This window comes from Bos javanicus, chromosome 23 (genome assembly GCF_032452875.1).
Source record: "Bos javanicus breed banteng chromosome 23, ARS-OSU_banteng_1.0, whole genome shotgun sequence".
Classification (NCBI taxonomy): domain Eukaryota; kingdom Metazoa; phylum Chordata; class Mammalia; order Artiodactyla; family Bovidae; genus Bos; species Bos javanicus.
The window spans coordinates 7225402-7247562 of record NC_083890.1 but is presented as its reverse complement, the minus strand read 5'-3'; the positions used below and the strand labels follow the sequence as shown (position 1 = coordinate 7247562).

The 22161-nt window shown below is 52.0% G+C and overlaps 3 protein-coding genes across 6 annotated transcripts; 2 read left to right on the top strand and 1 right to left on the bottom strand.

The window, feature by feature from the left end:
- Nucleotides 1-1480: 1480 nt before the first annotated feature.
- Nucleotides 1481-8224, bottom strand: PSMB9 (proteasome 20S subunit beta 9). Of its 2 annotated transcripts, none has more exons than XM_061397858.1 (6): nucleotides 8134-8224; nucleotides 5992-6059; nucleotides 3711-3842; nucleotides 2915-3044; nucleotides 2529-2670; nucleotides 1481-1664 (listed from the first exon to the last, which is right to left on the bottom strand). In XM_061397858.1, the coding sequence occupies exons 2-6, from the start codon at nucleotides 6048-6050 to the stop codon at nucleotides 1537-1539; spliced, it is 591 nt and encodes a 196-aa protein (XP_061253842.1). In that variant the 5' UTR covers nucleotides 6051-6059; nucleotides 8134-8224; the 3' UTR covers nucleotides 1481-1536. The 2 variants fall into 2 exon arrangements, with proteins under 2 accessions (XP_061253842.1, XP_061253841.1); XM_061397857.1 differs by lacking the exon at nucleotides 8134-8224 and adding an exon at nucleotides 7929-8076.
- TAP1 (transporter 1, ATP binding cassette subfamily B member) lies at nucleotides 8206-17211 on the top strand. The gene is made up of 11 exons (XM_061397849.1): nucleotides 8206-9171; nucleotides 9601-9715; nucleotides 9854-9984; nucleotides 10941-11146; nucleotides 12269-12466; nucleotides 13296-13424; nucleotides 13587-13775; nucleotides 14623-14796; nucleotides 15030-15192; nucleotides 15457-15593; nucleotides 16584-17211. Exons 1-11 carry the CDS (start codon nucleotides 8574-8576, stop codon nucleotides 16794-16796), a joined length of 2253 nt encoding a protein of 750 aa, XP_061253833.1. The 5' UTR covers nucleotides 8206-8573; the 3' UTR covers nucleotides 16797-17211.
- Nucleotides 17212-17729: 518 nt separating this feature from the next.
- On the top strand, nucleotides 17730-21790 carry PSMB8 (proteasome 20S subunit beta 8). Of its 3 annotated transcripts, XM_061397855.1 has the most exons (7): nucleotides 17742-17886; nucleotides 18357-18567; nucleotides 19342-19489; nucleotides 19649-19760; nucleotides 20543-20672; nucleotides 21026-21230; nucleotides 21469-21790. In XM_061397855.1, the coding sequence occupies exons 2-7, from the start codon at nucleotides 18421-18423 to the stop codon at nucleotides 21555-21557; spliced, it is 831 nt and encodes a 276-aa protein (XP_061253839.1). In that variant the 5' UTR covers nucleotides 17742-17886; nucleotides 18357-18420; the 3' UTR covers nucleotides 21558-21790. The 3 variants fall into 3 exon arrangements, with proteins under 3 accessions (XP_061253838.1, XP_061253839.1, XP_061253840.1); XM_061397854.1 differs by having other exon boundaries at nucleotides 17730-18567; XM_061397856.1 differs by lacking the exons at nucleotides 17742-17886; nucleotides 19342-19489 and having other exon boundaries at nucleotides 17912-18567.
- Nucleotides 21791-22161: the final 371 nt, after the last annotated feature.

Here is a 22161-nt window from a genome sequence, read left to right as displayed (position 1 = left end):
TTACGTTCTCAAGGCCTCTGCTGTGCTGTCTGATTTTGTGGCGCACATGTGCAGTTTAGGTCGTCACAAGGATTCATCCCTAGAGTCAGGGAATCCCCATCCCCAGCTCTCTCATCTGGGAGATTCCCCTGCGCCCTCTGGCCCACAGGGGCCGCTTTCTCCCTTCCCCTGGCCAGAACCATAGTGTTTTTCTCGGAGATGAAGCTCAGGAGTGCAGCTCTGCAGTCGACGCTGGACTTCAGGGCAGAGCTGTGAGAGGAAAGTGGAAAAGCCTCTGAGCCCTCCTTTCCCCTCAGAATGCTGTCTCCTCCGGTTTTCAGTCTCTCCACAATCCACCTGTTTTTTGTTTATTTTTCAGAGTGGTTTAGTGCCTGCTTTTGTCTACTCTCCAGTGTTCTGAGTTGTTGTAATCAGCAGGAAAAATATACTCAAAACTATTACACTGAATTTCAAAATAAGTTAAATCTCGTGGCTAGAAAGAACTCAAGGCAATAGTAATTTTAGATTCATTTTCTCCAAACCGAATACATACTACCAAGAACATAGGGATGTCTTAGGGTGCTTTGTATGTTTCCCCTGAGATCTGGAAAGAAAAGCAGACAGAAGCTTCCTCGGTGGCCCACTAGGATTCTGTTAAATATACCTCTTGACTGCTCACTTGTGTGTCAAATGGCATTGACTGTCATTAAAGCATCTCAGAAGTCACTCAACACCCCATTTGACAGAAGAGAAAACAAGGGCTCAGAGGAGGGGGGTGGTTTGTCCTGTTTCTCAGGAAATGCCTGGCAAAGACAGGTCCAGAGCTCAGCCTGTTGAATACCGTTATTCAAACATCAAACAGCGTCCCAAGTGTTAAATGTTGGGCTGGGCTAATTCTTGCAGATTTCAGGGAGGAGATGGTATCTGAGTCTTGAGGGAACAGGTTTCACGTCAGTGGTAGAGGAAGGGCATTTGTAAACAAAATCCCACATCTCCACTTTTGAATTGCCATGACTTACTCATAGTAACCTTCCATCGATTCTTACATTGAAGAGTCAATAGTTGTAGCCCATACCTAAGGTCTTTTGGTTTGGGTTCTAAGACATAAAAAGTTTACAGGCATGTAGCCAATGCTCAGTTCAATAAATGTTGCTTTTTTGGGTTATTGTTACTATTCTTTGAAATTCACAAGTCCCCCTTCCACAAATATTTAAACACTTATCATGTTTTGGCTTCTAATGTGAATGAATGCGTTATGAGAGGAATCCTTTTCCATGTGATCTGGCTGGTGCTTCTAGCTAATTCTCAGGTGTGTAGCTGTCTTAGCTACCTGAGATCTGTCACGTACACCTGATTCTCACCTGCTCCCCCACTGCCCTCCTCTGGGAAAGATGTTTTAGAAGTAGGGGACAAAAGAATACAAAAGATACGCTAACATTTGGGTGGGCAGAAGCCCCCTTCCCAAGCTTCACCTCTCTGAGTGCACACGGACCATATCAGCTTCTGGTTCCAGAAAGTTTATTACAAAATAAAGAAGGAGAGTCCGAGGAAGGAGATTCACTCGTCATAGAATCTTGGCAGCTCATCGCCCAGGATGACGCGATGGTCCACCCCAGCGCCCGTGATGGTGGCCAGGTAGATGACGCCCCCGCTGGAGCCGTCCCGCTTCATGGCCAGGGCAATCGCTGCAAAGGGTGCCGGGTGGAGAGAGGAAGCGAGAGCAGCTTAGCTGCAGAAGTCGTGTCCCATGGGACCTCCCTGGTGGTCTGGTGGCTAAGACCCTGTGCTTCCAGTGCAGGGAGCCTGGGATCCATTCCTGGTAAAGCAACTAGATCCCACATGCTGCAACTAAGGCCCTGTGCAGCCAGATAAATAACTATTTTTAAAAAACGGTTTCCCTTCCCTTCTGCCCATATGCCTACTACTACATGCAGACTTCAGAGCACATCTCCTAGAGATGCGTATTTAGAGATGCAACTTAGAAAAATACAAAGGTCTTCATGCAATGTCCATGGTCTCAATACTCCCACCATGATGATTTTGTAACAAGTAGATAAGCAAGCAGCTCCCAAATCCTTGAATATGTAACAATTGGCTCTTACGGGCTGGCCCAAGCACACAACTCGTTTCCTGCGGTCACCCTAGATCTTTGGTGTGCGCAGAACAGTCTTGGTTTACGCCTTTTGTCCTGAAGTGCGTTAGTTCCTCAGTCGTGTCCGACTCTTTGAAACCCCATGGACTGTAGCCCGCCAGGCTCCTCTGTCCATAAAATTCTCCAGGTAAGAGTACTGGAGTGGGTAGCCATTCCCTTCTCCAGGGGATCTTTCCAACCTAGGGATCGAACCCAAGTCTCCTGCATTGCAGGCGGACTCTTGACCATCTGAACTTTGTCCTGAAAGCCCATCTCATTTAGCCTTTGCACCTTCACTCTCAAAGGTGTCCCATTTGGACATTTCGTTAGATGGGCATCGATGTCTTTCTCGTCCTCACACTCGACGTCCTTACCACGTGTAGCCCCTGCCCCAGGTGCCCTCCCACCTGCGTATTACCATTTGTGGTGAAGCGTCTGCACTCCTCCGGGGACATGCCTGGTTTATACGCTGCATCCACGTAACCATAGATGTAGGTGCTGCCAGAGCCACCGATGGCGAAGGGCTGTCGAATCAGCATCCCGCTCATGGTCCCGTACACCTGGGGAGGCACCCTCCGTTCAGACTCTGGGAGCCTGCATCCTCTGCTCAGCCCTGAGACAGGCAGGTGGTCTCCACGCCCTGCAGTGAAGCCCCAGCACCTCATACGCTTCTCCTTTGAGACGGTCCTATGCTTTTAGGGGCAGTGTCTTTGGAACTCAAGGCTGGAATGCCATATAACCGCCATCTCCCTCTCTGGGGGAGAGGGTAACTCCAAGGAAGGGGGGACGCTGGGAGAGACTCACCTGGCCCCCTTCGCGTTGGTCCCAGCCAGCTACCATGAGATGTGCGGACAAGTCCTCTCGATATTTATAGGTGATGTTTCTCACCACGTTGGCAGCAGCCAGAACGAGCGGGGGTTCCTCCAGTTCCATCCTGAAGGAAGGGTTAGGAATAGGTGGTGATATGCTTTCCTGGAGGTCCACCCTCCTAGACCATCATCCTCATCTCTGCCAGGTGACCCCTAAAAACTAGCTGTAAGGATTCAGACTCCAGCTCCCTTCCCAGTGGTGCAGGGGAACCAGAGTCTCACATTACCCACTAGGAAGAAGGTTTCAATTGTTAATTGTTCTCCCTCCTTTACTCTGTCCCCCGCCCCCCGGTCCCCAGTGACAAAAGTCTCCTGGCTGCCGGAGCCCTGCACATATGGGTTTAGCAGATAAGCATCACTTCTGCCCCGTGACCTTGGTTCCCACACGGTCACCACCTGATACCGTGGTGGGCGAAGTCCTCATTTTCTTCCTCACTATTTATATTAGAAGAGTGATCTGCAGTGTTCAAATCACTTTTACGCATATTTTTTGGTTTTGGAAATAACTATCTGGTGAGGTAGGGGAGGTGTTGTTAGTTATCTCTGCTTTACAGATGCAGAAACCAGCTTTGAGAGAGCCAAGTGCCAGTTCAAAGAGAAATGAAAGCTGAAGGCAAAGCAAGAAGTTTTCATTTTCCACGGTAGCACCCCTGGAATAGGACACGGTGCTGGCGTTCACTGAGTGGGGGAAACTCTAGGCAGCCTGGACGGGGGAGCCCACCGTTTCATACCCATGGAGCTCCAGCTGGTAGGCGGCCATGTCCGCTATGGCCTGAGCGTCAGCAGCTGAGCCGGAGAGAGCGCAGTAGATGTGCTGGTGCAGCGGGGAGAGCTTGTCAAACACTCGGTTCACCACCGCCTCCCTGTCAGCAAGCAGTGCAAAGTCATCAGCGTCAGAGTTGCCAATTAAAAAAAAAAGTATAGTTGATTTGCAGTGTTGTGTTAATTTCTACGGGGCTTCCCTGGTGGCTCAGCGGTTAAAGCGTCTGCCTGGAATGCGGGAGACCCAGGTTCGATCAGCAAAGTGATTCAGTTATACATATATACTCTTCTTTTTCATATTCCCTTCCATCATGGTTTATCACAGGATTTTGAATAAGTTCCCTGTGCTGTATGGTAGGAACTTGTTGTTTATCCATTCTATGTATATAACTGCGTCTGCTGATCCCAGACTCCCAGTCCTCTCCCCGCCCCCACCTCGGCAACCACAGGTCTGCTCTCTACGTCTGTGAGTCTGTTTCCACTTTGCGGCTATGTTCATTTGTCGTAGTTTAGATTCCATGTATACGTGATATCATATGGTATCTATTTCTGACTGTGCCTAATTTGATCATCTCTGCCATTGCTGCAAATGGCATTATTTCATTCTTTTTTAGGACTGATAGTCCATTGTGATATATATATACACACACACACACACAATATACATATATATCACATCTTTAAAAATTTTGTATTGGAGTATAGTTGATTTACACTGTTGTGTTACTTTGAGGTGTATGGCAAAGTGAATTATATACAGTTATCCACTCCTTTTTTAAAATTTAGTATAAAGACAGTCCTCAGAATGAGAGAAAATATTTGCAAATGATGCAACCAACAAGGGATTAATCTCCAAAATATACAAACAGCTCATTCAGCTGAATATCAAAAAACAAATAATCCAATCAAAAAACGGGTGCAAGATCTAAATAGACATTTCTCCAAAGAAGACATACAGATGGCCAAAAAGCACATGAAAAGATGCTCAACCACTGATTATCAGAGACACGCTCTATCCACTCTGTACATTAACAGTTCGCACCTGCCAATCCCAGACCCTGTCCTCCTCCTTTCTCCCACCCTAACATCCACAGGTCTGTTTTCTTTGTCTGTGAGTCTCTGTTTTTGTAAAAATAAAAACTACAATGAATTATCACCTCACACTGGTCAGAATGGCCATCATAAAAAAATCTACAAACAATAAATGCTGGTGAAGGTATGGAGAAAAGGGAACATCGTTAATACTGTTGATAGGAATGTAAATTGGTACAGACACTATGGAGAACAGTGTGGAGCTTCCTTAAAAATCTAAACCTAGAACTACCATATCACCCGGAAATCCCACTCCTGGGCATATTTCTGGAGAAAACTATAATTCAAAAAGATATATACACCCCAGTGTTCATTGCAGCATTATTTACAAAAGCCAGGACACAGCAGCAACCTAAATGTCCATCAACAGAGGAATGGATAAAGAACATGTGTACTGCTATGAACACAAGGGTGCAGGCATCTTTTTGAATTACAGTTTTGCCTGGCTATATGCCCAGAAGTGGGACTGCAGGATCATACATCGAGTTGTTAAAATTTCTGATGTTCTTTTGACAATAGAATGGCTTCAGAGTACATGAAATTTAATGCCTGGATTAAAGCAGGAAGGAAAAAATTGTCTCAGACAAATGAAACCCTGCAAGTAATAATCAAAATCAGACTTACATTTTATAATAAAACAAAAATACTACATTAAATTAAGAACAATCTTCCCCTTACTAATTTTTCTTTGCTATTAACCATCTTGAGAAAGTTGTATGTCCTATGGCATGTAAAGTAAGTAATGTTGATCTAATCCTGTATACTTTTCTTGTATGTGGGGAAACTGGCCAAAAGGGAGAAAGACAAACTTAGTTCACACAGTGGATCAGAAACCAGGATACCTGCTCGGCAGAACCATCTTTTCTATCTCTAAACACAGATGGAAGGAAGACCTCTGAAATCCCTATTTCCTAAACTGTTTTCAGACCCAATTCGATGACCCCCTGGGACAGGCCACGTTAGCATTCAGGCCCCAGATTGCTCTCCATGAATTCAGAGACCCAATCCCTCACCCAATATCTTATTATAGTGCCTTTCTGAAAGGTTCACTCAGTTTCTCCAGAGCTTCAGTATGCCAGTCTCTTTATGAATGATTAAAATTGTGCATTAGGCGCCATGGGCTTCCTTCCAAAAGTACCCAGGGTCACTGGTACTCACCCTGCAGACACCCGGGAATCCGATCCCACCACAACGCCCCCATCAAACTCTACTGCCATGATGGTTGTCTGCGGAGACATGGGATAGAACGTCAGAGCAGAAGAGCCTTGACCCTTTCATGTTAGATAAGGAAACATTCTCAGAGAGGGGAGGCAACTGGCTCAAGGTTATCTGGTAATTTAGGCCAGAGTTGACTCCCAGGATGGGATTTTTTTTTCTTCCCGTTTTGTCTATTGTCTTTCCTGGCTGCAAGGGAACGTCAGAGTCTGGCTGGTGGTATCACATAGAAAGAATGGCATCCCTAAAATTCTTCCCGCTGTGAAGAGAGAGGTGGGATGAAGCTCCCAGGGGCTTAAGTGCTCCCTCTGAGTGAAGGGCTCAGGGGGGCACTTCCAGGCCCTGATGACGCAGCTGCACAAATGAATGACCTCTGCTCGGGCTTGTTGTGTGAACAGATGTGCTGCAGATCTTGCCACACAGCAAGTGACCGTGACCTTGGGAAACAAGCTCAAGCCTTTTTATTAGCCCAGAATCGTCCACCCCACTCTCCCCTTAATCAGTTTACTGAACAAGGGAAAACATCTCAGAGGTCAGTGGTTACCATGGCCATGTGTCAAGGAAGGAGTAAAATATCAAGAAACACATGGGGCAGTTTAAAATAAAGGTCTCATTTAAGAATTTCTGATCAAGAGGTAAACAGCAAGGGGACTTCCTTGGCGGTCCAGTGGTTAAGACTGTGCTTCCTTTGTAGGGGCCATGGGTTTGATCCCTGGTCAAGGAACCAAGATCCCACATGCCATGTGGAGTGGCTAAAAAGTAATTTTTTTTTCTTTAAAAGAGTAAATAGCCAGGGGAAGAGATCTGTAGCAAGAGAGGATTTGATTGGGGAGTTTTAGCTGACTTTTCCAGGAAAAGTGAAGGAGAAAAAAGCCACATTTTCTTTTTTTTAACTTTAAAGATCCTACAAAGGAAGAAACTGCATCATACAGAAGGCAAGTGACTTGCCCAAGGTCACACAGGACTAAAACCCCCATCCAGCTCCCAGGGTTTGTTCTGACTTGTACTTCTTACTTTCCACTGTTCATCTGGTGGTGAGGGGAAGAGTTTCTAATTAATAAATGATTTCACTGCTATATTCCTCAGGGCTTCATAAGTTGTTCTGGCCTCCGGGGATATTGGCCGGGGTGCTCATTTTGACACACTGATTCATCGTGAAGAGCGGACCAGAGATCAGGAGTAACCCCACCTGAGAGGTTACTCCGTTATAACAAGGCTGCCGGAAGCTGAGAGTGGTGGCGGTCACTTGAGAGCAGAAGCCAGCCAGCCAAGGGCTGCCACCAGCCCCCCGGGGGCCCAGCCTGGGCAAAAGTCCTCTAGCAGGTTGTGGAGGTGGATGAGGAAGACACCGGGAGGGGAGCACGGTGCACCCGGCCCAAGTAGCTGCCTTCCTTCCTGGACCAGGCTGGGCACTGGCAGCGCCAGCTCACAGGGAACCCTCGTGAGCAGTGCCCGGTCCGTAAGTTCCCCCGCGCGAGTCCATCAAAGGTCTGTGGGACGCGTTCCTCCCCAAGTGCCGTCCTGTTCACTCTGGGCACCGTGTCTTTATCTCTGCGCACCTTCCCCAGCTCTCTCCCCTTCATTGAAGCAGCCCCTGTCTCTAGTCCAGAGTGAAAGCGAAAGCGCTCTAGAGCAGCTTCCCCTCAACGCTTTCAGATCGGAGCCCAAGCGCCCCTTCCCCGCCGGCCCCTCGCGCCCAGTCCCTTGGCGGCCACCCGGGCACCCTGCTTCTGTACGGAGACGCCCGTGTTCCTTTTGGGATGCGCGCCCCGGCTGCTGCAAGCGGTCTCCTCCCTCTTGCGAGTCTCCGAGTTCACCCTGTGGCGCTTCCAGGGTCCGCCCGTCCCTTCGTCCCTCAGCTGATGCTCCAGACTCATTACCCCGGTGTGGACTTCTCCTGCCCGGGGCAAGTCCCCGTTGGGGGCTCCGGTCCGCAGCATCCCGGCTCCGCGAGGCTCGCCGCTCCGGGCTCTGGTTTCCGACCAGGGACCGCGCGCGGCACGCTGCCCGAGGCCCCGCCCTCGCGCCGCGCCCGCCAGGGGGCGCCCGAGTCCGCGCCGCAGCGTGGGGCGGCCCGGAGCTAACCTGTGCGGGGCGGGTCTACCCGGAGATAGATGACGCAAGAGACCGGGGCCAGCGGATCTGCCCAGAGACGGATGACGCAGGAGCCCCGCCTGCAGACCCGGGGCCAGAAAGTCCCGGGCAGCGCGGCACCTGCAGGCGGGGCTCGGGTGGCGATCGAGGAGGTCAGCCTCGGATCTGAGGTCTCCGTGCTCCTCCCAGGTGCTCTGGGCCGGCCGCCTCCGTAGGGGCCGGGCCTGGGAAGCCGGGCCGCTTTCGTTTTCTCTTTCCCCTAAACCGCCCGCTTCTGGGCAGCGCCGCGGGCTCGGCTGGCTCCCGGGACTTTCCGAGGCCCCGCCCCGGCCCGCCCCGGCCCCTCCCCGCGGCGGTCCCGGCTCCAGCCCCGGGCTCGGAGTCCTACAGCACCCCGTCGGGGACAGCGAGATCCGGGACCGCGCGCGCCCATGGCCTGCTCGGGGTCCCCAGTTCCCCGCGGGCGCCCGCGCCTCCCCCGCGCCGCCGTCGGGTGGCTGGGGACGGCGCTGCTTCTCCTCGCCGACTGGATGCTGCTCCGGCCGGCGCTGCCCCGAGTGGCCTCGCGGCTGGTGCCCCCTGAGCTGCCGCTGCTCCGGGTCTGGGTGGCCGGCCTGAGCCGCTGCGCGCTGCTGTGGCTGGGGGCCCGCGGCGTCGTCGGGGCCGCGCTGGGCTTCCGGAGGGAAAGCACGCGAGTCCTCGGGTGGCTGGCTGTTTTGGAGCCGCTGGCGGCGGCGCTGGGCTTGGCCCTGCCGGGACTTGCCTTGTTCCGAGAGCTGGTCTCCTGGCGAGCCCCCGAGGATGCGGACAGCGCCGGGCACCTGCACTGGGAAGGTCGCCTGGACGCTTTCGCTTTCAGCTACTGGGCGGCACTGCCCGCGGCCACCCTGTGGTATAAGATCAGGAGCCTCTGGGTGCAAGGAGCTCGCGGGGCTTTTGGCCTGGCGATGAGTCGGCTTCTAGTCTTCCTGGGTCCGGAGAAAAGCCACGTGCAGTTCATTCTGGCCCTGGTGTTCCTCTCCTGTTTCGGTAAGGGGGGGTGGTGCAACGGGAAGGGGGACGGGACTGGAGGACTGGGTAAGAATCGAGGGGCATGGTCAGTGAGATCAATTGGTGTGCGTTCTCGGAAATGTGGGTGAGGGGAAGGGGACCCAGCTCAGGTCTTGATCACCCCACTGGAGCGGGAAGGTCCTGACTGGGTAATTGTCAGGGGTCCTGGACTCCAGGGCTGCCCTGCGTGTTGTTGCTTTACTGGCCACCGTGGACAAGGGCTTTTCCGGGGCAGCCCATCCTACAACCGCTAGGCTTCCTCATTAAACCTCTAAAGGTCTTTGGGCCCCGTGTAAGTGGAGATGGTGTCTTTCTGCCACTGCTCTGCAGAAGAATGAATAAAGGCCGGTGGGCCAGGGCCTGGTGAGAGCTGACCTGCTTAGACTTGCTATTTGTTCCCCTCCGCAGGGGAGATGGCCATTCCGTTCTTCACTGGCCGGCTCACCGACTGGATTGTACAGGATGAGACCGCCGCTGCCTTCACTCAGAACGTGACTCTCATGTCGGTCCTCACCATAGCCAGGTCTGGGCACTGAAGTTGGAAGGCTGGGGGACAGGGGATTCGGAAAAAGTGGGAATTGGAAGTTGGGGCTGCCGTCCAGGGTAAACTTCTGGGGGACCTCCTGACCGCCCTGGGCCCCCTTCTCTTGTCTCCCTGTAGCGCAGTGCTGGAGTTCACAGCGGATGGAATCTACAACAGCACCATGGGCCGCATGCATAGCCACTTGCAGGGAGAGGTGTTTCAGGCTGTCCTGCGCCAGGAGACAGAGTTCTTTCAAAAGAACCAAACAGGTTTCTCATGAAAATCTTTTCACTATCCATTCACTTACTGTTTATATACCCATAAAGTATTAAATTATTAGTCTCTCAGTCATGTCCGACTCTTTGGGACCTCATGGACTGTGGCCCACCAGGCTCTCTGTCCATGGAATTCTCTAGGCAAGAATACTGGAGTGGGTTCTCTAGGGGATCTTCCCGAACCAGAGATCGTACCCAGGTCTCCTGCATTGCAGGGAGATTCTTTACCATCCGAGCCACCAGGGAAGCCCATACCTCCTCTTTTACTTATAACCTTGATTTCTATCTCTCACACATAAACATTGTCATGTCTTATTCTCAACATGTCTCAAGAGCAAAACATACTCCTTTTATTTAAGAAAAGCCTAGTGTTTCCATCCAAGCCTTACAGACTTATCCCTCTGTGTGTGTTTAGATACAAATGAGTGGAATTTAAAACCTTGGAATTTTGAGATCACAGAGTCCAGCCACCTTGCTTTGCAGAGAAGGGAACTGAGGCCATCCCCAAATGCTGGCACTTGAATAGATCCGTATGGACAGAGATGAACTCGGAGACAGAACCCCTCTCTTGATTCTCAGTCCAGTGCTTGCTACAGTTTCCTGGACTGCTGTCTAACAGCAACTTTGTTTCTCTCCAGCTATGTTAGATGATCTGCTTAAGTTTTTCCTGCCCCTGTACCTGGGATATAAAAGTTCTTAGAGAACAGAAATCTGTCAGAGAAAAGGAAATTCACAAGTGCATCTTTTTTTTTTTTTTAAACTGGAAATCTTTAGCCAGTCTTTTCCTCTGGAATACTTTCTCCTTGTGTTGAGGTTCCAAGTCTCCCTAACCACTGACCTTGTCTTCTCAGCCTTCTTAGAACCCTTCCCTTGGCACCCTGGCTCACCTGTCCCTCCCATCACTCTGAGATTCTCATTCACACCACCCTCTTCTCCCCAACCCTTGACAGGTGAAATCACATCTCGGGTGATAGATGACACGTCCACCATGAGTGAGTCTCTGAGTTCGGATCTCAGCCTGTTGCTGTGGTACCTCATCCGGGGACTGTGTCTCCTGGGGCTCATGCTCTGGGCGTCCACGTCCCTCACTATGATCACCCTGGTCGCCCTGCCCCTGCTTTTTCTTCTGCCTGAGAAGATGGGGAAATGGTACAAGGTGTGTCTGGGGAGTTGCCTCAACCTACACTGACTCCTATTGCCCAGATGTGGTGGGCTCGCTTCCTGTCAGGGTTCTTTCCTGGCGCCTGCACTGATTCATCATCTCTGTGGGTCTATTTGTGCACATTCTTGGGCTGCTCAGTGTCAGTTTTCATGTTCTCCGTGTCTTCTAACGTCTCCCACAACCTGAGGTTAGGATTAACATATAGACACTACTGTATATATATTAATAAAATAATCAGTAACAACCGACTGGATAGCACAGGGAACTCTGCTCAATACTCTGTAATGATATATAGGGAAAGAATCTGAAAAAGAATAGATATTGTGTTGCCATTTCCTTCTCCAGGGGATCTTCCCAACCCAGGGATGGAACCCAGATCTCTTGCATTGGCAGGCGGATTCTTTATCACTGAGCCACATGGGAAGTCATATATATATGTATATATATACATAAATATCTATCACTTTCCTGTACTACTGAAGCTAATACAATATTATAAATCAGCTATGTTGTTGTCTAGTTGCTAGAAAGAAAGTGAAGTCACTAGTCGTGTCCACCTCTTTGCAACCCCATGGACTGTAGCCTACCAGGCTCCTCCATCCACAGGATTTTCCAGGCAAGAGTCCTGGAATGGGTTGCCATTTCCTTTTCCATGTTTAGTTGCTAAGTCATGTCCAACTCTTTGCAACCCCCGCCCTGGACTATAGCCCACCAGGCTCCTCTGTCCATGAGGTTTCCCAGGCAAAATACCGGAGTGGGTTGCCGTTTCCTTCTCCAGAGGATTTTCCCGACCCAGGGATCAAACCCATATCTCTGAACTGGCAGGTAGATTCTCTGCCACTGAGCCACAACAGAAGCCCCCAATATAAAAGAAAATAAAAGAATATGACACCGATCTCAGGAATATGACCCCCATGGCCCTTCTGAAGCATTTCCCTCTTTTCTGTTTCTCTTTGGTATGGGGGCGGGGGAGTTGGTGAGTGGTAGGAGCTGTGTCTTTTTCTCTCTTGTCCCTCTGCTGCCTCTCACCTGTAATCTCTGATTGGATAATTCAGGTCCTAGCATCCCTCATGGTTTGCCAACCTTGTGTGGTATCTCTGGTTCATATCTCCACAGGTGCTGGCAGAACAGGTACAAGAATCTCTGGCAAAGTCCAGCCAGGTGGCCATCGAGGTGCTGTCAGCCATGCCTACAGTTCGGAGCTTTGCCAATGAAGAGGGTGAGGCCCAGAAGTTCAGGCAAAAGCTGCATGAGATGATGGTGCTCAACCGGAAGGAGGCCCTGGCCTACGCGGTCAACCTCTGGACCTCCAGTGTGAGCACCTGGGCATGAATGCCTATCCCCTGATATCCCCTATCACCATTCCCCTTCCCCTGACCCTGCTCCGCACTCTTCCTTCACTGGGCAGGGGTGGGTTCAGTGTCTGTATCCTAGCAACCAGGGGCTGGGTGACCTAGTGTTCTGAACCCCCTCCTTCTTTCTAGGCATGCTACATGGCTTCTTTTCCCCATGGTGCACAGAATCTCCATGACCCCCTTTGTAGGAAAGCACCATGTCTTCCAGTCCCAGGACTTCTCCTTGCCTCATGGGGCAGCATGGGGAATGGCAGGTAGCTTTTGTTGGGCAGCTTCATGCTGGGACTATGCAGATGAACTTGTGAGAGACAAGGGACTAGCAGAAGCCAAGGAGGAGGGGCATCTTGTGATGTAATTGACCGAGAATTAGACCAGTGATCAGAAGTTCCTGCCTTGACGCTACCACTTGTTAGCTCTGTAGCCATGGGCTATTAATAGTAACTTACCTTCTCTGAGACTTATTTTCTTATTTTAAAAGATGAGAGTGCTATAACCTTGTTTATAAGATTCTTGATATGAAAATTAGATGACATCACGTTCATGAAAGCCTCTTGTGAACAGCAGAATGCTCCCCAAACAAGGCATTCCTGGTGATGGTGATGATGGTAGTTGACTTGTATCCTGTGCGCCTGAGTGATCACACCACGGGATGCTGTGATTCATCCTTTAATCCCCATTGAGCCCCATGTGTTACTTGGTGCAAAGGGACTTTCTCTCTCCTTGATATTAACCATTCTGGTTCTTGACTTTCCTGCTTCAGTCCCTTTTTCTCTGTGGTCTCTCCACAGCTCTCAGGGATGCTGCTGAAGGTGGGAATCCTGTATTTTGGCGGGCAGCTGGTGACAAGTGGGTCTGTCAGCAGCGGGCGCCTGGTCACCTTTATTCTGTACCAGATCCAGTTCACCATAGCTGTTGAGGTGAGGTCCCTCCGTGGCCACTCCCCAGTGCTTTTCCTTCCTGTGTGCCACCGCCATTCAAGTCGCTTCCCTTCCCTCCCTCACCCTCCTCACATCCTGTAACCCTAGCAACAGACTGGGTCCTTCCTGCATCCCACCGCACTATTCATACCTCCCCTCCAGGTGCTGCTGTCCAGCTACCCCAGGGTACAGAAGGCTGTGGGCTTTTCAGAGAAAATATTTGAATACCTGGACCGGGTCCCTAACTGCCCAAAGAGTGGATCATTGGCTTCCTTAACTTTGCGCGGCAGCGTCCAGTTCCAGGATGTCTCCTTTGCCTACCCAAACCGTCCGGATGTCCCCGTGCTGCAGGTACAACCTACAGATCCCTCCGTTCCTCCAGCCTCCCTCTCAACTCGGTCATCCTAAATGGTCTTCCTGCCTTCAGCCTGCTTAGCACCATGTACAGACCCTCCCTCACCCCTCAGAGGCAAAGATGAGTAGCATTTGTCCCCTAAAACTGCCCCAGGGATTTCCGTGGGTGGTCCGCTGGTTAAGAATCTGTCTGCCAATGCTGGGGGCATGGGTTCGACCCTTGATCTGGGAGGATCCCACACACCATGGGGCAATTAAGACCATGTGCTCTAGAGGCTGTGCTGTGTAACAAGAGACGCCACCGCAAAGACAAGTCCACACACCATAAATAGAGTAGCCCCTGCTTGTTGCGACTAGAGAAAGTCCGGATGTAGCAGTAAAGATGCAGCACAGCCAAAATACACACATAAATAAACAAAAAGCCGCCCCAAACTCAAGAATAGTCCAGATTTCCAAGGAGAATGGGAGTGGATGCTCTTAGGGAGAAGGTTCTCCTGTGAGGCATCACCGAAGCAGAGGCTGTGTCTCCAGACTTCCGTATTTCCTTTTTCTTTCCAACTGTGCTTTTGAATATGATTTTTTCTTTTTTCCCCACAGTGTCTGAGATCCAGCGTGTGGCTCTTGGTGCTTAAGTTCTGCCTTTGTCTTTGTTTCATCTTTCATCTCTACTCCACGGGGAGCAATCTATGTCTGTGGGAAGGGAGGAGCTGTTGTATTTCCCCCGCTTTTCTCCTTTCTTCTCTGGGGGAAGACGTAGGCGAGACACCATAATGAGTGGATGATACCTGGTCTTAAGGTTAGGGGCCTCTGGCTCTCCTTTAGTGTGTGGTTCTCTGGCTTCCAGGGGCTGACCTTCACCCTTCGTCCTGGTGAGGTGACGGCGCTGGTGGGGCCCAACGGGTCTGGGAAGAGCACGGTGGCCGCGCTGCTGCAGAACCTGTACCAGCCCACCGAGGGCCAGGTGCTGCTGGATGGGGAGCCCCTCCCCAAATACGAGCACCGCTACCTGCACAGACAGGTGAGCAAGAAGATGGCATGGGGGAGGGCAGGGAGCCTCAAGTCAGGAGAGCCTTCTCCGAGGGCACTCTGAGCGGAAGTTAGGAGACCCTGGGGGAGAGGTGGGCGTGTGGTCAGCAGAGAGGCCGTGTCACTCTGTGACAGGCTCTCAGTGGAGATGCTCAGCCTTCAGTCTCTAGATGACCACACTCCTGTGTTCCTTGTTCTATGACTCTGCACTGTATTTTGTCCTAGGTGGCTGCTGTGGGACAAGAGCCTCTGCTGTTTGGAAGAAGCTTTAAAGAAAATATTGCCTATGGCCTGGTCCAGGAGCCGACCATGGAGGAAATCACAGCTGCTGCGGTGGAGTCCGGAGCCCACGGTTTTATCTCTGAGCTCCCTGAAGGCTACGACACAGGTGCTTGCTCCCATCACCCCCCAGACATCTTTACCTTCACTGAAACCCCAGTAGTCTTGCCTTCATTCCTTAGGTCCTCCCACCCCACTGACATCAGTTTGAAGTTAAGATCCTGTTCTCGTGTCTCTTGCATCCTCATATTCTCAGAACTCCTTTACCTTCCCAGAACCTTTCTTACCCTGCTGCATCCAGCAGTCCTTGTTGGGTGTGCGTGTGTGTGCATGTGTGCTTACCCAGTCCTCGCCTTGGCCCTTGTCTCTGCAGAGGTGGGTGAGGCTGGGAGCCAGCTGTCAGGGGGTCAGCGACAGGCAGTGGCCTTGGCTCGAGCCCTGATCCGGAAACCACGCGTACTCATTCTGGATGATGCTACCAGCGCCCTGGATGCAAACAGCCAATCCCTGGTGAGACAGTCGTCTTCTTATCGCCTATTTCCCACCCAAGCTGCCTTGCCTCACTCGTCCTCTGTCATTATACTACGTGGAAATTTTCCAATCCAGTCCTTGTAGTTCTCAGTTCCCATGAGCTTCTCTCCAAGGTGGCCTAGTGCCTGGAGCCATATGCTCAGTCATATCTGGCTCTTTGCAACCCCCTGGACTGTAGCCCACCAGGCTCCTCTGTCCATGGAATTTCCCAGGCAAGAATACTGGAGTGGGTTGCCATTTCCTCCTCCAGAGGATCTTCCTGACCCAGGGATGGAATCCGAGTCTCCTGTGTCTCCCGCATTGTGGGTGGATTCTTTACCCACTGAGCCATCAGGGGAGCCCAAGAGGCCTAAAACTGGTTAGAAGAGATGATCTACAATCCTGAATCAGTGAAGCCAAACATGAGCAAAAGGCCATGCTTGTAATGCTAATGTGAATTGAACTTTTTCTACGTGCCAGCCATGCTGGATGGCCCTTCACATGTACTCTCTCCCTCACTTATCACGAACCCTTGTGAGCTGGCTCTTGTCATCCTCATTCAACAGATGAGCACATGGACACTAAGAGAGGTGGAATTACCTGCTCAGTGTTGTGCAGCTGTTGAGTAGCAGAACCTGGACCCCAGTTAAAGTCTGCTTGACTTGAATGCTCATGCTCTTTACTCAGTTTATTTCCTTAAAAGAATATAAAAATTAGGGTGGAGAGACTTTCCAGTACCCTCCCCTCTCTTGTTTTGAGTTTCACCCTAGGACTCTTTACTTTTATTCCACTGTTGCCACCTCATGTAAACAGCCCTTCACAGATCATAAGTTTGACAGAGAAGCACTCAGAAGGAGACTCTTCACTCTCTTTGAGGTTATTGGCAGAGGTGGTATTGATTGAGGCAAAGTCTCTCCCAGCTCTGGAAACACAGGTGTCTTCCTGAGCCGGGAGGGGTCCTCAGCTCTGACAGTCTGTGTCTTTTCTCAGGTGGAGCGGCTGCTCTATGAAAGCCCTGAGCGGGGCTCTCGATCAGTGCTTTTCATCACCCAGCGCCTCAGTTCGGTGGAGCAGGCTGACCACATCCTCTTTCTGGAAGGAGGCACGATCATTGAGGCAGGAACCCACCAGCAGCTCATGACGAATGAAGGACGCTATTGGGCCATGGTGCAGGCTCCTGGCGGGCCAGGGGCTCCAGAATGAAACACTCCTCAGACCCGCAGACTCTGTCTCCCTCCCTCACTCCCTCCTTTCTATAGTGGAGAGTTTGAGAACAGAGGTCTTACCAGAGCTGCAGCATGGGCAGCTGCTTCTGAAACGTAACCCCCTAGGTGATGCCTGAAATTTTGCCATGAGTGTTACCTGCTCTCCAAGCTCCTCTTGTGGTGATGCGGATTTCAGGCTTGAAAACAGGGGTGCTAACTCCTTGTGTAACTGGGTTTGGAGGCAGGGTTGCTGTGGCTAGCACCCAGACAATGAAGAGATTTAGAATGCACATGGAAGGTCGGCTTCTTTCCAGTCCGACCCCAGGCAGATGCTGGCCCATAAATACACTACAGTTTCTTGCGTAAGTACACTGTAGTTTCTTGATATTTATAATAAAATTGGTGTTTTGTTACCCTGGTTTCTCATGTTTTCATTGGCCCAAGTGGCCCGCCGAAGTTTGCAGCGCACTTTTCGGAAGCCGGATCTTTCCCTCCTTCGGCATCCTCAGTGATCCCCAGCCCGAAGTGTGGCATCTTCTCCCCTAAGTGTTCTGTTCCCATGGTTGCTCTCTCCACTTCTCCAGCCCTCTGTGCCAGCCCCCCTAAGAGTGAGCCAGACAGGGATGCAGCGTCCTCCAAGGCGCCAGCAGCAGCAGTGCCTCAGAACCTGGAGGAGGAGGCTGGAGGGTGAGCACGGCTGAAAGCAGTTCATCCCTCTCGCCAGCGCCGGCCCTTTGCAGCGGGGTTCACCGCGCTGTGCGGTGGAACCTGCCGGAGTCATCAGTGTAGTGGGCGGGGCGCTCTAGTACACCTCCTCCATTCAGAGCGCGCCGTGCTCGTGTGACGTCAACAGTTGCTGGGCAGATGAGGCCTAATCAGGTTGCAAGGAGAGGCGGGGTTTAGAAAAGGCGAGCTCCGGAGTGCTCGGTCCAGCAAGAATTACGCGAGGAGCTGGGGGCGGAAAGCGCAGTTCTTGTGGGTGGCTACAGGTTGGGGAGACCGTTGAACTGGGAGAGGCCCTAGGAGGCACCAGGCGGAAGTCTGGGGCTGTGCCTTCTCCTGGGCGCTCCGTTCCCCCACTCGTGCAGGTATATTCGGCGGGCGGTCGCCCCGGGACCTGTCCTGGGACTCAGGGCCGCCACGCACTCCTAGCCCTCCCCTACTTTTTATAAAACGAGGCTCCTAGGCGCCCCCCTCCTCCGTTTCCGCTGAAACTGCTCCCAGGTTCTCGCTGAGGTTGAGCCCGTTTGGGGTGAGGCTGCGCTTTTGATGCTATGACCCCCACCCCGCCCCGTAACTGTCCCCGGAGGATGCCGCAGGCTGGCCGTGTCTTTCGCTGAAACCTCATCGCCGGGTGGGGAGGGGGGTGGCTTTCGAAGCCGCTCTGTCTTTCTTCCTTTCTTCTAACGGCCTGGCACCCTCGTTTCCCCAATTTCCATGAAGGCGAAGCAGAGAAGCCTCTTCCCAACCTAACACTCCCCGTGCCCGGACTCGCACGGGACGGCTCCTCGGAAAGGGCAGGGGGATGTGGAAAACATTTTGGTTCCCTCCCCTTAAGGCTTCGGGCTTTCGCTTTCACTTCCTCCTCCGCGAGCCGCCAGATCTCTGGGTGCTGGGCGGCCATGGCGCTGCTAGACGTGTGCGGAGCCCCCCGAGGGCAGCGGGGGGACTGGGCTGTGCCCCTCGCGGGAAGCCGGCAGCGCTCGGACCCCGGCCACTACGGCTTCTCCCTGCGATCTCCGGAGCTCGCCCTCCCCCGGGGCATGCAGGTCAGGGCTCTAACAAAATCCCGTGGGAGGCAGGCGGGCGGGCGGGGGCGGGGGGTGCAGTGGGGGTGTGCGCAGAGTAACGGAGGGGCTGCCTGGAGGCTGTTCCGAGGCGGGGAAACGCGCAGGGGGCATCCTTTAGGAGAGCCTCGTTTGGGGTCCAGGGCCGGAGCTGGGGAAGAGGCCACGTGGGACCTGGGGGCTGGCCGCCTGAGGGCTAGGAAGTGCAGATTAGGACAAAGAGCTGAGGGTGGGATCCCCGTTCTCCATCACACACAGATCACGGAGTCTTCCTTATTGGGCGACCCTATGATACAGGGGCTGTAGACTCTCTTGGGAAACCTATGACCTTGAGCGGTTGGCCTGGCCCCGGCCATTCATTGTTGTGTGCCTTGGTCAAGTCCCCTAGCACTTGGTCTGGGTCTCCTGGGCCTCTCTTCTGTAAAGTGGGGATACAATTCATAAAACGTGTTTCCTGAGGATTAAATGACCTATGAATGGAAAATCATTATAGTTACCCTTAAAATGTTTAGTTATGGTAACTTAAAAAATTTTTATTTTCATTTCTGGTTGTGCTGGTAAATAGAAAAGGTCAGTGTCGTGGCCTCTTCTTTTTAGTCTCCCCAATCGTTTCCTTGCAAAACTGGGTTGTTAACTGCTTCATTTATTCGTGGTATGGCTATCTTCACCTTCCCACGCTCTGCAAATTTGCTTTCCTGGAGCATCCATCTTCGGAAGTTTGCAGTGGTCCTTTCTCTGCCTCTTCTGTCTCATTAGCCCACTGAATTCTTCCGGTCCCTGGGTGGGAATGGAGAAAGTAAGGTGCAGATCGAGATGGCTCATGGCACGACCACGCTGGCCTTCAAGTTCCAGCATGGGGTGATTGTGGCCGTGGATTCTCGGGCCTCAGCTGGGAATTACATTGGTGAGTGTGTGGGTTCCGGCTGGCGGAATCTAGGGAGCTGGGCCCTCCTCTCAGCAGGAGTCCAGTATCTGCACCAAAGTGGGACCAGATGTTGACTCGGAACATTCAGGGAAACCTGTGCGCTCATCCCCCCTCTCCCCAAACTCCATCTTCTTCCAGCCACATTAAAGGTGAACAAGGTGATTGAGATTAACCCTTACCTGCTCGGCACCATGTCCGGCTGTGCGGCTGACTGCCAGTACTGGGAGCGCCTGCTGGCTAAGGAGTGCAGGTAGGCCAGGCCTCTTACTCTCCTCTAAGCACAGGTTCTGCATCTTGCAGATCACTGCTCCTCCCCCAGTCTCCCTACATTCACAGAACATCTTAGTGCTAATGTCCTATCTCAAAAAGCCACCTTTTGGTGATTAAAAAACCTTCTCTTTAATCTCAAGCTTGTGCTCCTGCCAAGAAGCCAGATTGAAAGCGAAAGTGAATGTGTTAGTAGCTCAGTCCTGTCCGACTCTTTGAGACCTCATGAACTGTATAGTCCACCAGGCTCCTCTGTCCTGGGATTCTCCAGGCAAGAATACTGGAGTGGGTTGCCAGCCCCTTTTCCAGTGAATCTTCCCAACCCAGGGATTGAACCCAAGTCTCCTACATTGCGAGCAGGTTCTTTACCATGTGAGCCACCAGGGAAGCCCAGGTTATTTGTCAATTATTTAGTAATGACCATCCACCCTAGTGGGATATCATTTACTGGGATTTCTCTAGGTGATTTTGATGACTTCCCTGGCAGTCCAGTGGTTAAGACTCCACACATCAACATGGGGAGCATTGGTTTGATCCCTGGTTCAAGAACTAAATCCCACATGCTCCACCAAGAGCCCAAAGAATTAAAAAAAAGAAAAGAATTCTATATAAATTCCAGATCTTTGTCCATCCTGAGATCCTACAGAACCATTCCTTTTAGATGCTAATCTCTTCAGCCATATTCTGCTCATCAAGTAACCTGCCCAGAGGGCTGTCCTCCTGCCCCTTGTAAACTCTCTCCCTGGCTGTCCGGTCCTCACCCAGGCTGTACTATCTGAGGAATGGGGAGCGTATCTCTGTGTCGGCCGCCTCCAAGCTGCTCTCCAACATGATGTGCCAGTACCGGGGCATGGGCCTCTCCATGGGCAGCATGATCTGTGGCTGGGACAAAAAGGTGAGTCCCCTCCCTGCTGCGTATTCCAAGGTGTAGACGAGAGGTAAGTTTCCTGGCCTTACACTCCCCTCCCTCCCCTTCCCTGCACAGCACAGAGAAAGCTTGGTTGCGGAACTGTTGCTCAACAGCAATTTCTAGGTCCGGATGTGGACCATTGTTTCATAAGCTTGTCCCTTTGGATCAAATAGCTGATTTCAAGTTTGTTTTTCCTCCTCAAAGTTCTACGATTGTTTCCAAAGTGCTTTCCTAGTTCCCATGTTCCTGGGCTCATCTGTAGTCTCTGGTCCACTTCTTGTGGCTCACACTTGAATGTGGGTGTTACCAACAACTTCCAACCTTCTTGCTTCCTACAGGGTCCTGGACTCTACTATGTGGATGACAATGGGACTCGACTCTCGGGAAATATGTTCTCCACCGGTAGTGGGAACTCCCATGCCTATGGGGTCATGGATAGTGGCTATCGACCTGACCTTAGTATTGAAGAGGCCTATGACCTGGGCCGAAGGGCAATTGTTCATGCCACCCACCGAGACAGCTATTCTGGAGGCGTTGTCAATAGTAAGAGATCAAAGTGCCCCCCTCTGTCCCTGGGGTGGGGGCAGGGGGGTTGAGATTGGGAGGTATGGGGGAGGCAGGGTGGCAGAGAGCAGGTTTTCCGATCCGGAAGAGGGGCACTGAAGCCCCTGTCACAAGGGCTTTGAGAGCGTGTGCTGCTGTTGTCGCCGTTGATGTAACAGCGTCAGCAGGACCTCGCCGAGGGGACCATGACTCCACGCTCTTTCCCGTCTGCCTGCAGTGTACCACATGAAGGAGGACGGCTGGGTGAAAGTGGAAAGTACAGACGTCAGTGACCTGATGCACCAGTACCGGGAGGCCAGTCAGTGATGGTGGCGGTGACCCGCGGGCCTCCTCGGGGGAAGCCTGGCTGACTCAGGGACCTGGGCCGGATCGCACTCTGGGAGAAGGAGGCCTGACCTGGCCCAGAGATGGAGAACCAGCGGCCACTGGAAGGCAGCACAGAGTTTATCCCTTTGTGTATTCTCTGTCTCAATGAACGTCACCCCCACCCCCCCTCCTGGATGCCCCACTAAGCACAATAAAGGATAACGGTTATAAAAGCTGTGTGTTGTGGCTGTGGGCTCAGGGCTGGGGTGGCTGGGAGGAGGGGACAGGAAATAGAGACAGGTTTTTCCTGAGAAGAGAGAAACCCCTGCCTCAGAAATGGGGCCTCACCAAATATTTCTCCCGGGCTTCCACTCTCATTCCTCCAGGACCGCTGGAAGGCTGTGTTATCTGTGTTTAACCAAGGTTAGGGTCCTTTCTGCGGGCTCTCAACCAGGCGGCTCCTGTGTGGCTGCTTGTTAATGGTTTGGATATGTTGGAGGAGGGCACTTGGAACACCTGTTTTTAACTGCGTTAGAATGGGAGGAACAAGTTTCCTCCTCACATGTGTGCACGAATTGTGAACACAGCCCCATTTACCTCATAT

Bases quoted from the DNA above. Each gene is read 5' to 3' on its own strand.
- TAP1 (XM_061397849.1), top strand. From the start codon at position 8,574: ATGGCCTGCTCGGGGTCCCCAGTTCCCCGCGGGCGCCCGCGCCTCCCC. The intron at 11,147-12,268 runs GTGTGTCTGGGG...ATATCTCCACAG, and splicing joins AGATGGGGAAATGGTACAAG to GTGCTGGCAGAACAGGTACA. The intron at 14,797-15,029 runs GTGAGCAAGAAG...ATTTTGTCCTAG, and splicing joins ACCGCTACCTGCACAGACAG to GTGGCTGCTGTGGGACAAGA.
- PSMB8 (XM_061397854.1), top strand. From the start codon at position 18,421: ATGGCGCTGCTAGACGTGTGCGGAGCCCCCCGAGGGCAGCGGGGGGAC. The intron at 18,568-19,341 runs GTCAGGGCTCTA...CTGTCTCATTAG, and splicing joins CCCTCCCCCGGGGCATGCAG to CCCACTGAATTCTTCCGGTC. The intron at 21,231-21,468 runs GTAAGAGATCAA...GTCTGCCTGCAG, and splicing joins TTCTGGAGGCGTTGTCAATA to TGTACCACATGAAGGAGGAC.
- PSMB9 (XM_061397857.1), bottom strand. From the start codon at position 7,988: ATGCTGCGGACCGGAGCCCCCAACGGGGACTTGCCCCGGGCAGGAGAA. The intron at 6,060-7,928 runs GTAATGAGTCTG...ATGTCTCCGCAG, and splicing joins CAGGAGAAGTCCACACCGGG to ACAACCATCATGGCAGTAGA. The intron at 2,671-2,914 runs GTGAGTCTCTCC...GTGCCTCCCCAG, and splicing joins ACCAACGCGAAGGGGGCCAG to GTGTACGGGACCATGAGCGG.